Here is a 15005-nt window from a genome sequence, read left to right on the forward strand (position 1 = left end):
TGTATATTTAATTCTTTAATCCATTTTGAGTTGATTTTGGTATATGGTGAAAGGTATGGGCCTAGTTTCATTCTCCTACATAGGAATATCCAGATTTCCCAGCACCATTTGCTGAAGAGGCATATCTCTTAAAGATATATATATATATATATATTTCTGTGTTTATTGCTATGGAAACAGAACTGATACTTCACCTTGCTACTACTGTGAGCTGAAGAGGCATATCTCTTAAAGAACAAAGTTTAAAAATATATTTCTGTGTTTATTGCTATGGAAACAGAACTGATACTTCACCTTGCTACTACTGTGAATAAGCATATAAGCAAATCTTACAGTCAGGAAAAAAAAAAATGCTTTGCACCCAAGATAAAACAAGAAGTCACCCTATCTAGTTTTGCTACCTCAGATATATAAAACTTGAAGAATTTGCTTTAAATTACTGACCCCTTAATAAAAATAACTCCCAGAGTTTTGCTGATGCTGATGTCTGAAGACATATCATGACTTTTGTGGATGTGAGAAAGAGGCTACTTTTCCACTTGGAACTGCATTCCATGAACTTAGTAAGCTTGGAAATCATCTAGCAGCAGGGTTTTCCTTTTACATAACTTCAGTGTTCTTACTTTGGTGAGCTAATGCTTCTAAAAATGCTGTCCTGAAACATCTTTGCAAGTGTAATTCTTTTCTTCTCTAAATGCTTTTGCTAAATATTCTTTCAAATTACTCATATTTTAGTTATTGTCCAACAATTTGCCAGGTAAGAGCCATAATATAAACCTATGAGATAAAGCAATTGTTAAATAAAACCAAACTTATTACTAAGTAAACAGAAAGAGTGAAAGAGTGAAATTAATAATTATAATTGGAGTATTATATGAGGCATATTTTCAGAACGTGTGATACTTATTAATTGGAATTGATGATATCTCCTGAAAATTTACTTTTCAGTTTTTTCCAAGACATACCTGAATTTCTGCAGAAATAGTTTTAATCCACTCATCCACTGTCTTTCTGATCCTAATCTTCTCTGAGATCTCTCTACAAAAGAAAACAAAAATTCTTAAATTAGCACTTAATATCCTGAGAACTGGACTCTTAACTACTTTTGAATCTATTGTGTAGCCCAACATCATTCATCTGGAAAGGAAAAGCAACAGTACTAGTTTTCAACAAATGTTTGAAGGATAACTGTTTGAAAAGCACATGTGGACCCCAGAAGATGTATACCAAAGACAGAAAAAAATTAAAAGAAAAATTTCCATCAGTAAAAAGTAGTACCATCACATATACTTTTTTATCCAAATTCCAACTTAATAATAAATTCCACATCTTAAAAGGCAATAAAGAACCTTTTTAAATATTAAAACACATTAAACAGAGTGAAGTGCTTAGAAAAAAACAAATCATGAAAGTAGAACTGGCAACTTCATAAATAACCCTGAATAGCAATACCCTGTCTTACCTGTTGGTAGATAGAGCACTGATGAATGAATACATGGTAGCTCCATCCTTTGCACGAATAATAGCTTCCAGGTTTTCTTCAAGTAGTTTTTTATTGTTTTGTACTCCTCTCAAAATCTTCTCAGCATCTTTCAATATGGATCTCGTATTGGTTGTTTGAAGCTTAACAGAATTCTGTGGAAGATCAGCAAGCCTCAATGTAATAAGAGATTCTTTTGGCTTAAAAGAAAAAAAAAGGCAAAAAAGTAGCCATGTAAAACTTACATTGATTATTTTAGTACAAATAAGAGCTGTTACTATTGTTTGGGCCATATACTATGCCAAAATTTTCTAAGGATTCAATGTGTCAAACTGAAGAGTTACAAAGAACACTTGGCAATTAAAGGTTTTTTTTTCATTTAGAAGTACTAATGTGAGTGTTAAATAAAATAGAGTGTTAAATAAAATAACATTAAATAAAATCCATAGCAGTGCTGGGCAGTCCAGTGGCCAATAACAGCTCTATCTTGTGAAGGAAGGTAAAACAAAATAAGAGCAAGCTGGCTCTAGGTAGGCATGGCAGACTGGATGAAAAAGGCCTATTCACACCTCTTTATCCCCCTTCCTTCCTCTCCAAAAGAAGCTGGAAAGCCAGAGATGGCCAGGTGGCTCAGTCCTGGCCAAGGAGCCATAATAGAAATCACTTCATGGGGGCTTTTGGAAAAGTCATGTAAAGGCAACAGACTTGGTATTTTCAATGCTTTATCTTCATCCTTTCTCTTGATTTCTGTCTTCATAACTTCTTTATTCCTTCAAAATTTTCACCTTTACACAATCGATTCACATCAATTTTAACACCATTTCCACTTTACCTGGAGCATGCCATTTCTTTCTTTTTTCTTTTGACCAAGATCATGAAGAACATCATCAGGCTTCTGCACAGTCACTTTAGCTGTTCCTAGTTCTTCATAGGAGGGAAATCTTTGACAAGATAGAGTTTCAATGCTATAGAAGATTATGGAAAAAAAAATTTTTCCTAGATTGTCATAAGTTCAATAAACATTTGATTACATAAATCTTTGATACATTCTTAGTTATAAATTACTAAATGGTATCCTACTAAAATTGTACCATGGAATTAATCAGTTATGTAATTAAACATATGAAACAAAGACAAAATGAATCTGACCAAAAAGGTTTAGGCATCGTGGGAAAAGAGCAGAAAAAGGTTTTTCTTTCAAGAAGCTAACATTCAGAAGCACTTCAGACTGGCTGAGTAAGAACCTCTGAAAATCAGTTCCTTCATAAGAGCAATGAGAAGACTAGAAAAAACCATCAATATCAATTTTTTCAGAACTCTGGAAATTAAAGAAAGGCTTGCAACAATCCAAGAAGAATTTATTCAAGAAAAATGGCTGACTTTGATTAAGAACAGCAACTTTTCTGGCATTTTTTTTTTTAAAAACTTGCCCCCTTCTCAAGACCCTTTTCCTAACTCTGTAATAGTCTTGAAAACCAACAGCCTCACAACCACTAAAATGGGCAGAACGGGTTTGGAGCCCCCCCAAAAACTTCCATTCACTTGACTCAGAGCGGGCTCAGTGAGAAAGCCTATCCCCAGGGCATTTTTCAAAAACAGTGGCAATTGTTTAACATCTCAGCTGCCTGAGGCAGTGATATCAGCTGAGGTAAACAATGTTTGGCCAACAAACATTGAAAATCTAAGGAATAAGATGTCCATGGTGGAGCCTTGAGAAGCTCCAACATATTCCTGGGGATCTAGAAGGTCATGCACATATGTAAGAGTTGTGGTCACACACATATATGTTGTGTGCATCCCCAGGAAAGACCTGAAAAGGTCCTAATTTTACATGTCTGGCTGATATTGAGACTGTACACAAGCAAGTAGTGAAGACTAAAACAGACTTATAAACAGCCACGGCACTGGAGGCAGCATGTCCCAACACATACATACATACATACATACATACATACATACATACATACACACATATACACATACACATACACACAGCCCCTTGGCAAAGAGAGGGAGACTTATCAGTTTAAGATAGTTAAGGAATTCTCTTGCCAATAATTAGTAAACTAAGCTAACAAAGTAGAGACCTCAGTGGCTGCACATGACAAAGAATATAGACTTTACAGAATTAGTCCAGAAACATCACTAAACAAACAGTAACAACAACAACAACAATAAACCCCAGGAGGTGGAAAAATTTGATTTCCAGAATTTCCACCTTGCATTACTTAAGATATTCAGTTTTCAACAAAAAACTATGTCACACATGAAGAAACAAGAAAGTTTAGCCCAAACACAGGAAAAAGCACAGTCAATAGAAGCTGTCCTTAAGAAATCCCAGATACGAGACTTAGTAGACAAAGACTATAAATCAGCTATTACTAAAAGAAACCCATTTAAAAAATTACAGGAAAGTACAAGAATAAAGTCTTGCCAAATAGAGAATTACAAATAAAGAGATAGAAATTACTCCTAAAAAAGGAACCAAATAGAAATTCTGAAGATAAAAAATACAATAACTGAAATGTGAAGTACAATAAAGGGGCTCAGCACCATATTGTGGTTGGCAGAAGAAAGAATCAGCAAACTTAAAGACAGGCTAATTGAGATTATCCAGTCTGAAGAACAGAAAAAAGAAAGAAAAATTAGCAGAGTCTCAGAGACCCATACGACACTATCAAGCACACCAACATACACTGTAGTCATAGCAGGAGAGGGGAGAAAGGTAATGCACACTATTTAATTATATAAAAGAACTAATGGCCAAAAATGCCCCAAACCTAATGAAAATTAATCTAATCATCCAGGAAGCTTAACAAACTCCAAGTAGGATAAACTCAGAGATATCCATACTTAGACATATAGTCAAACTGTCAAAAGCCTAAGACAAAGGGAGAATCTTGAAAGCAACGAGAGAAATGACATCATATGAAAAGGATCAGTAAGATTAACAGTTGACTTCTCATCAGAAACCACAGTCAAGAGGCAGTGAGATGACATATTCAAAATGCTAAAAGAAAAAGAATATCAACCAAAAATTCTATGTCTAGCAAAACTATCCTCCAAAAGTGAAAGAGAGGCCACCAGGAATATGTGTGCTCAGAGGGATGATCATGTGAAAAGCCACCAAGAAGGAAGCCATCTGCATGCCAAGGAGAGAGGCCTCAAAAGAAACAACTCTGTTGGCACCTTGATCCTGGACTTCTAGCCTCCATACTACAAGTAATACTAAAGGAAGTCCTTCAAGATGACTCAAAAAAACACTAGACTCCATACCAGCCAGCTGCCAAAAAGAAAAAAAAAGAACATTAGACTCTAACTTGAATCCATTCGAAGAAATAAAGAGCACTAGTAAAGTTAATTATATGAGTAAATATAAAAGACAGTATAAGTATTACTGCTTATAACTCTTTTCTATCTGCTAGAGCTGGGAAGAACATCTCTCCTGTTCTTGGACAACAACTTGAGTTTCTCTCTTCTTTGGACTCCAGGACTTACACGAATGGCCTCCCTGGGCTCTTAGGCCTTTGGCCTTGAACTGAGAGTCACATGCTGGCTTCCTTGATTCTGAAGCATTTGGACATGGACTGAGACATGCATCCCAGTGTCTCCAGTTAGCAGATGTCCTGTCATGGGACTTTTCAACCTTTATAATCATGTGAGCCAATTTCCCTAATCGCCTCTTATATACTTACATATATGAAAGTGTACTTCAAAAAGTTCATTGAAGGACATCTATTATCTTTTAATTTTATTTTTCCTCAAACTTGTATATTTTATTTTTTTGCAACTGGCCAAAAAAATATGGGGATCCAAACACCTGACCTTGGTGTTACAAGGCTCTACTCTAACCAACTGAGCTAACCGGCCAGCCCTCCACAAACTTTTTTAAGTACACTCCTATATCCTACTGGTCTGTATCTCTGGAGAACCCTGACTAAAATAACTAGTTACATCTTGCTGTGTAAGAAACAATCCCAGATTTTAGCATTTTGACACAGCAAACATTTATTATCTCACACAGTTTCTGGAATCAGAAATCGGGGAGCAGTTTAACTGTAAAGTCTTGCTCAGGGCCTTTCATGAGGTTGAAGCCATCCGAACCTTTGACTAGGGCTGGAGGACCACCTTCTAAGCTCATTCATATCATTGTTGGTAATAGGTCTCAGTTCCTTACCACAAGGGCTATTCCATAGAGCTGTTCATGTTATAATACTTGGCTGCTCCCAGAGGGAATGATTCAATAGGGAAAAAGAGCATGACTGAGTGACCAAAATGGAATTTGCAGTATTTTTGGTAACCGACTCTCAGAAGTCACATATCATACTCCCACCATACTCTATGGGTTACACAGACCAACCCCAATTCAATGTGTGAGTGCACTACAGAAGGGTATGACTAGCAAAAGACAAGAATCACTGGTGACCATCTTGGAGGCTGGCTATGCCATCACTTTAAAGTTTAGTTCAGATGAAGAAAATTAGTCTTTATAATAACCTCAAGAAAGATAATATCATTAATACTGCAAAGTTTTTGCAAACAAATAGTAAAACCATGCTCAAATTCCCACAAATCAAAGAAATGGCAATTAAATTTTGGATATATATTTCCTGTATAAATATTTTGCTCATTATACCCTTGCTATTGAGAGTAGGACAGTAGACACTCTCACACACTGCAGGTGATAATTTATTGCTCCTATATTTGAAAAACAAGAAAATTATATGAATTAAATATATAATGCACAGAACTATATACAAATCCTAGAAATTTCACTTTTAGTAATGTATTCCACCAAAAACTTTACATAAGATGGAGATCATTTCAGCCCAACAGTAGAAACTTCGAAATGTGTAATAATAGGAAATTAGAATATTTTCACAACAATCACAATAATTCCTTGAACTTGTTAAGTGAACGGATATGATATTGATGGCAGGGGGAAAGGGAGGAGGGGGAAGGGGGGAAAGGAGGAATTGGTAAAGGGACACAAAAATCAACTACATCATATATTAATAAATGAAAAATTATAAAAAAAGGAATATTTTACACCCCCCCAAAAAATAATAAATAAAAATAAAAAATAAAAGACAGCCACATCAAGTGATAATTATGAAGCTGTATAGATGATCTTATAATGCATAAAGATGTAATCTGTATCACAATAATGGTAGAAAGAAAGGGCAAAACAGAGTTAAACTGGTGCAAAGTTTTTGAATACTACTGAAGTTAAATTGATATTAATCCAAACTAGATTGTCTTAAATTAATATATTAATCATAATCCCTAGGACAACCACTAAGAAAATAAAAATATATAGTAAAGGAAACAACAAAGGAATTAAAATGGTACACTAGAAAATACTATTAAATATAGAAGGCAGTAATGGAGGAATAGTGGAATAAAAATATCTAAGACATACAGAAAACATATAGCAACATGGCAGACATAAATCCTACCTTATCAGTAATTACTTTAAATGTATATAGATTAAATTGTACAATATCTCCACAGAAAATTATTCTAAATGTGGCTCTTTTGGTTTTATTACTGTAGTTTTCATGATATTAAAGATAAATATAATTAAATTGGGCCAGATTTACCTGATTTTTTAAAAAGGTTTTATGTAAAATTTCAAACATACACAAAAGTAGAGAGAGTAGTATAATAAATTTCCGAATATCCATTTTTAACTACTATAATGGCTATTCATCTATCTCCCAACCCACTTCCTCCTACCCTGCATTGCATTATTCTTTAAGTAAATCCCACATATATTTTCAACAGAAACAAATAATCTGCATTTATTGGAAATTAATAATCTGTATTTTGAAAAAAAGAGATATTCATTTCATCACTATATTATAAAAAAGGGGAAGACAGATATATTAGCATCAGAAAATAGTACCTAAATCTAAGACATTTTTAAAAAGCAGTGCTATAATTAAAATTCCTAAAGAGATTTTAGAAATCTGAACAAAGCTCTTTTCAGTCTAGCTTTCATTCCAATCTCTTATTTTTACCTGTCTCCTTTCTCAGGATTCCATCCTATTTTTGATTTAGTTAGTGAGGTTTGGTCTGATGATTCACTTTTTCTTGTCACAGAATCATTGTTATTTAAAATTTGTGCCAATAGCCTTACATTTCCTACAATAGAAGAAATATAGTATCATTTTCCAAATACTAATTCATTTCTCTTTCATATAATATCTCACATATCTTTGTACTCTTGGCCTAAATTAGCTTCTTATGATGATTATCTACTCAATTCATTCCACAATGGAATTAAAAGATAATATGAATCTTTCCATGAACTCTTCAAAGACTCCATACACTCACCAAATAAAACTAAATATTTATACCTCAAAAAAAAGGCGGGGGGGCTGGCTGGTTAGCTCAATTGGTTAGAAAATGGTACTAATAACACCAAGATCCAGGGTTCAATCCCTATATTGGCCAGAGTGAAAAGCAAAAAGAAGACAGAAACAACAACAAATATACATATATATACACAATAAAAATAGAAGAAGTTTGAATTATATAGGTAAAAGCATGAATTTATTTCCATCACAGATAAAAGGAACTTGAATAAGTGTCATTATCACGAAGTCCAGAAAATTGGACTATTTTTATAAATTAGTACAAAGGAGATTTATCTGTTTCTTCACAGCAACAAATAATTGGATCTTCCCTTTAGCCTTGTTTTTAGTGAAACTACATAATTTTCTTTTTGGTGAGGTTTGTTTCTTTATTGAAGATTTCATTATCTTCTAAATTGCTTAAAACTATTTAAATGTGCCTAAGATTTGAATGCATTTAAATCACTCCAAGAATGAAAGCCTATAGTTTAATATTTTCACTTACTTTTACTCGAAAGGCTACATTTTAAGGCTCTGTAACATACTATTAGTTCAGGTCATTTATAAAAGTTCTTGTCTTCTATTAAAAAGTTCATATATTAGCACTTTTTGCAACTGAACATGATGATAAATGTTAAATTTCTCTGAGTTTTATTACTGAAATTTATACCTAAAAACAATATAAGAAAACATGCTCTAAAAATATCAGACTTACCTTCAGCAAAGCATTATTTTTTAATACAAAACTTATTCATTAGAAGTTTAAGTAATAACCTATAGGAAACACAACAATTACAAATGTAGACCTCCAACTCCTATGAAGAATCTAAAGAAGCTTGATTTGCCCAGTACCATTTAAAGAAAAATATTAAAAATAGAGATCCCACTTTAGTTACTTCTAAGCACACAGAGAATTAAAAATCATAAGTGAGAAAATCTCATGACAATTTCCTAATTTGAGATAGGTCTAGTGAAAGGTGGGTTCTAATTATAATTGCTTTCTTACCTCTATGGCCTGATATTTCTATATTTTCTTTTTCTTCCATAGGATTTTCCCTCTTTGATATTTCATCATCCCTTGAAACAGGTACAGGAGCAAATCTGCGAGGTGCTGGTGTCTCCAAAGGCGATTTCTGTTTATCAAAACCCATACCTTCAACCTCTCTTAAAGGTGCTTTAATAGAAAATAAAGAAAATAATACATTAAATTTACTTTAAATTGTTTTTTAATTGTAGGGTGTTAATCTTCCCCATACTTTAAAAACAAAACCAAAGCTATATGGGAAACACAAATTATTAATAAGTATATAGAAATAACTTCATCCTTACTAGAAATCAAATGAAAAGAAGACTATAAACATTTTACACTTACGGCTAGTATATAAGAATCAATATAATACTCAGTACTACTGAAGCTGTGGTGAAATGGCATACCAAACACTTCTCATGGCAGTGAAAACTGATAAACCATCTAGCAATAAGTATAGAAAGTTGTAAAATTTTTATATACTTTGACCTAGTAATCTTACTCTTGGGAATTTATCCTAAGGAAATAAAATAAAAGTAACAAAATATTAAATATATGATGATGTTCATTACAATATTATTTGTAAAGAAAAAAAACCTAAAACTGCCTAAGTGTCCAATAACAAGATAATGGTCAAGTAAATTGCAAAATAAATTATCCTTTAGTCATTAAAAATTAAAATTAAGAAGATAACTATATAAAACATAGAAAATACTTTTGATAGTAGTAAAAAAGCAGTATAAAATTATACTTATGCTACAATTACAACTATATAAAAATTATATATGCCTAAGAAAAAATACAGAATAAAGTTATTTTTATTATTTTTTAAAAATATAAATATAAAATGTATATATTTTAATACTTTATAAAAGTTTGTTGAATTTTTAATTTACTCATTTTTCTATGTCTTTTCCTGTAACTAATATATGCAAAAGAAACAAATTCAGTATATAATCAATAAAACGTACATTTTTTCCTTCAAAACATAAGTCTAAAAAAACAAAATTATGAGCAAGTAGTTCTTCAGAACTAAGTATGAAAAAAGTGTCCACTTCTGTAGAAGGCACAGGACTGGGTCATACTGAAACCTGAGTTCCAGCCCTGGCTCTGACACTCTCCCTCTCAAGCCAGATAACCTTGAGCACCTACATCACACCCTTCTGTGCTTCACTGTCCTCTCTTCACAACTTAAAAATTGACTCATGTTACAACAGTTTTATTACACAACTCATTTGTTGCAAAACAAGCACCTTACAAGCATAAGGAATCTTTACTGATTGTGCTACATCACACCCTTCTGTGCTTCACTGTCCTCTCTTCACAACTTAAAAATTGACTCATGTTACAACAGTTTTGTTACACAACTCATTTGTTGCAAAACAAGCACCTTACAAGCATAAGGAATCTTTACTGATTGTAATACAACAATGTTTTAACAAATCAAATGTTGGAAATATCATACTACATGGATCTGTATATCATTAATGGATAGTCCCTTAATTGTCTTTAGTTCATTATTCAAATCATTGATATCAATCATTTGGAAACACAATTATTCATTCATTTTAAGTTCCAAAGGCTTAGCAAATAAGCTAGGTATTTCTTTGCTATTATAAATAGTTTTAAAATTCTATTAAGATAAACAGACTTGCATTACTAACTCAAAATACTTAGACATAGTTCAGAATTGCACTCAGGTGGTTTCTCTCGACAGAATAAGAAAAATAGTAAATATGAAGTTTGTCAGAGAACTGGAGGATTTATTACAAGCATTTTTGTTACTAGATAAGTAAAATTTTTCTAAATTTATAAGTGCTTCTAACAATTTATCAAGCTTATTAATTAAAGCCATTAAATTTAGAACATTATCTACTATTTAAACAAGTTTCAAAATAACCTAAAGATTACTTGGCTTAAAAAAAGAACCAATTTTAGAAAACAGAAGGCTCCTATAAATAAATTTTATAAAGCAAAGACTCCTAACACTTCGTAAATAAGTTTTCAGTTAATATAGCAGTAATTTTAGAAAACAGAAGGCTCCTATAAATTTTATAAAGCAAAGACTCCTAACACTTCGTAAATAAGTTTTCAGTTAATATAGCAGAAAGAAAACTCATAGCTGACATTTTTTATTCATAGAGAACTACATATTTTTACCTTGTTTGGAAGCAAATATGTTATGTGAAGGTAGATTATTGCTACCAAGATCAGGATGTGCTGGTTTTACAGAATACTTTTCCACTGCTCTGGAAGGGGGCATACTAAGAGGCTGAAAACTACTGGTCTTGAGTGCAGTAGTAATAAAATGAGTCTAGAAGAAATAGAATTATTTTATTAATTTCAAACATCATTTGAAAGAGTCGGATAACAAAACACCTTGAAATTTATCAGAGAACCTAAAAGTAACTTATTATATTTAATAAACAATAAAAATATATACATAACATTGCAACTATCCACTGCAGCAGCAGCATGGATGCCATTGGACGAACATAATATCACAAAGGCCTGGGTTAGCCTGACTCTGCTGTGTGACCTTAACCATTTTCCTTAACCATGCTTAACCTCAGTGGCTTCCTTCCTACCTCAGAGATGGCTTAGGGGCCACTGCAGCAGGCTAGGAAAGGACCGGGAAGAAGGAGCACTAGTTCTAAGCCTCTGCTTCAACCAGGGAATTAAAAACCAAAACATCTCATCTTTTATATCCTGATGGTAAGATTTTCTTTGAAGTAAAGGTTTGAAAACCATTGATAGTAAGCACTCAAGTAAATAGTGGCCATGCTTAGTAGTAGCAATAATATATGCGTTTATATATAAATGGGAACTATAGCGACAACACAGTTTTCTGCACCGTTTATTCAAATATCTGGAATGTGTGAGTATCTCAACTAATAAAACTGATTTCAAATTTATGCCAGGTCAAGAAAAACCTAAAAAGATTTATAGTTTTACAGAATTCCTAAAGGCATGTCAAGATTCCTCTACATAAAACAGACGGGACAGACTCAACTAACTTCATTTCGTTAAGCATTTATTGAACAACTAGTATAACTAGTACATCACCGAAACTTCAACTCTTTCTGTAATGATAAGCTTTATAAATGTGACATCTGAGTCAGCAAAGATTCCATTCTTCAAAAATCATAAAGTCAGTAAATTATAGATTTAGTTATGGAAGGATGGATGGATGGATGGCAAACAGGCATTTAGGATGGAGTAAAATCCACTCCTTAGGAAATCAATATGCTTTTCCAATGTGTCATATCATTTCATCCTGACAAAATAATATTTTCTAGAGATGGATGGCAAACAGGCATTTAGGATGGAGTAAAATCCACTCCTTAAGAAATCAATATGCTTTTCCAATGTGTCATATCATTTCATCCTGACAAAATAATATTTTCTAGGTAAAGAAAACAAGGCTCAGAGAAGTAAATTTGTTTATAGACTGCGGACTATCACTCTGATAGACTAAGTTCTGGCCTCTCACTATATAATATGCTGCATACTCAATTTTAGTTATGCATGTGGAGTAGTTACTAAAACTTTACTTTGTATGTCTATAATCATCCCAATAAAAAACTATCTTCAATCACATGAAAAGCTGAAGATAAGCTCTATACAATGTCTTGAAAATTATAGCACATTAATGTTCACTTTGTGATAACATATCGTGCTATAATATACTGATTTTGTACATTATTCTGAATGTTATATTTAAAACACTGTACATTAATTAGAAAAAAAGTAAATTAAAACCAATGCATTTAGAAATCATTCATTCATTCAAGAAAAAAAAAATGGATTGAGTGCTGAGTAGTTTTCCAGGACTTGGAAATTCCAAGATAAACAAGAAACTATGCAATCAGCTTCTTGTGAGGATAACTCTTCTTTTTACAATAGGCCAGTGACTTATACTCAGACACTAAAAAATTTTCATTCTTTTAATTAAATGCAGAAGCTAATATGTAGAAGCTAATATGTACAGCAGGTGGTTCTCATCCAAGGGTGTGCATCAGAATCATTACAGAGTTTTCAATGATTCCCAGGCACCACCTCAGACCAGCTGTCTCAATCTATGAGAGGCCCAAGCATGTGTTTTTTTATAAAGTTCTCAAAGTAATTCTGATGCACTTTCCAAGGCAAAGAACCGCTGGTGTTAACAAATATTTGCAGTGTGATATATGCACTTTAAAAATGGTATGAACAAAAATGCTGAAGAAGGAGGAAAATCCAACTATGGGGAGATGTCTCACACAACTAGCAATATTTGAGCTAGAACATGCAGAGTTCTCCACACAGGGGGAATCACGGTGAACAAGCAAATTATGATTCAAGAACTGAAACTGTTACAATCTATAAGCTTTTACAATTATCAATGGATATTAGCTTAGAGATGCAAGTGACAAAAGATAATGGAATGAGGGGAATCACGGTGAACAAGCAAATTATGATTCAAGAACTGAAACTGTTACAATCTATGAGCTTTTACAATTATCAATGGATATTAGCTTAGAGATGCAAGTGACAAAAGATAATGGAATGTGTACTGGCTTTATTATAGATACCTGAATATCTATTTGTTGTTGTTGTAATTTTTCAAGATGCCTGATGTGCTGCTCCATAAACACGTTCATTTGCTTTTCATGATCAAGACAATGTAATTTTTCCTGTTTATTCTGAATGCTTGTTTGCTGCTCTGTAACACGTTGTAAGTGTTTATCAGTCTCCTGTAACTTATTAAGTAATTCTGTTACAGAATTAAATTTTGCTTCCAAATCACTCTGCACCTAAAACAATAAAAATATCAAAATAATATTTCATATTATAGAAACATACCAAAAATATGTTCATCTACTAGAAAGGTTTATAAAGCAATTGTTACTGAGAAATGATCAAATTAGAGGTTTTACTCAGTAGATCTCTGATGATTTAGTGCCTTTATTTTGGGAGTCACAGGAATAAAAGGCAGGAGATAGCTATCCTTACATAAATGCTTTCTCTCAAAAAAAAAAAATTATACCAAATTTGCCACAAAAAATTTTATAATGCCAGACATAAGATACTTAAATGGAAATTTAAAAGAAGGAAATAGCCAAACAAAGAGGCCAAAGTAGCTTTTGATAGTTTCCTAATGTGAGGCTGAATTAGGTCAGCAGCCTGGAGTTTCAGTCTTGGCTCTGCCACCTTTAAGTGTTAGGATCTTGTACCTACACTGACCTATTTATCTCTTTCTCCATTTACAAACTGACAGGTGAGGCACAGATGATCTCTAAGATTCCTTCTAGCTCTCAAATAAGGATGACCGATCACCCAGGTTGCCCAGGACCAATGGTTTTCCAGGATGCGGGACTTTCAGTGCTAAAACTGGAAAAGTCCCAGATTCATTAGTGTTGTCATAGCAATGAGTTGGTAATTTTCACAATTCCTAAGAAGTGGTACACAACCACAAATAGGAAAATTCAAACTGAGAGCGACTAGAAGGTCCCTAGTCTACAGTTGGACACAACCATTTATAGAATCAGTTCTTAATAAACATTTTTATATTTCACAAAGTAGTTATAAATATCTGGAGAGAAAAATATACTTTTATCAGTGGAGCTGCTGTCGCAATGGCAGCAGCAGTTGCTGCAGCCACAGTCGTAGCTGAATCAATTGCACTAGGTGAAGTTCTGGTCTCCTGAGCAACAGCGTCCTTTTCCGTGCCTGCATCTTCTAAAAGATGTACCTTTACTTCCTTAAAAACAGGCATGCATTGAGCTCTATAAATAAAAAAGTAAAAATATATTCAGTAAGCTACATTGAACCATTTCAAGAAACAACTACAAGTTATCTGCTGAAGATGGTTTACTGGACGTTTTTTAGCTAAATCACCTATCAAACAAAGTCATTTGGTTAATGAAATTTATTAAGGCTCAGGTCTCTAAGGATTAAAGAAATAAGAAAATAATCCCTTGAAGGCAGTAATAGCATATCAGAAAACAATGGAATACTACTCAGCTATAAAAACGAATGAAATACTGCCATTTGCAACAACATGGATGGACCTTGAGAGAATAATATTGAGTGAAACGAGTCAGGATGAGAAAAAGAAGTACCACATGTTCTCACTTATTGGTGGGAGCTAAAAAAAAAT

The 15005-nt window shown here is 33.1% G+C and overlaps 1 protein-coding gene across 1 annotated transcript in view; it reads right to left on the reverse strand.

The window, feature by feature from the left end:
- The window catches only part of KIAA0586 (KIAA0586 ortholog), a gene marked incomplete at its 3' end in the record, with an annotated part of 75339 nt that overhangs the window by 49053 nt on the left and 11281 nt on the right, over positions 1-15005 (reverse strand). The window contains exons 5-12 of the mRNA XM_008589531.1: positions 14457-14631; positions 13438-13659; positions 11027-11180; positions 8846-9013; positions 7504-7627; positions 2313-2445; positions 1463-1680; positions 966-1038 (exon numbers count right to left, since the gene is read on the reverse strand). Of these exons, the coding sequence (XP_008587753.1) occupies positions 966-1038; positions 1463-1680; positions 2313-2445; positions 7504-7627; positions 8846-9013; positions 11027-11180; positions 13438-13659; positions 14457-14631 (1267 nt within the window). The remainder of the gene's footprint in view (positions 1-965; positions 1039-1462; positions 1681-2312; positions 2446-7503; positions 7628-8845; positions 9014-11026; positions 11181-13437; positions 13660-14456; positions 14632-15005) is intronic.

The sequence above is a fragment of the Galeopterus variegatus genome, unplaced genomic scaffold, assembly GCF_000696425.1.
Source record: "Galeopterus variegatus unplaced genomic scaffold, G_variegatus-3.0.2 Scaffold5501, whole genome shotgun sequence".
Lineage (NCBI taxonomy): Eukaryota > Metazoa > Chordata > Mammalia > Dermoptera > Cynocephalidae > Galeopterus > Galeopterus variegatus.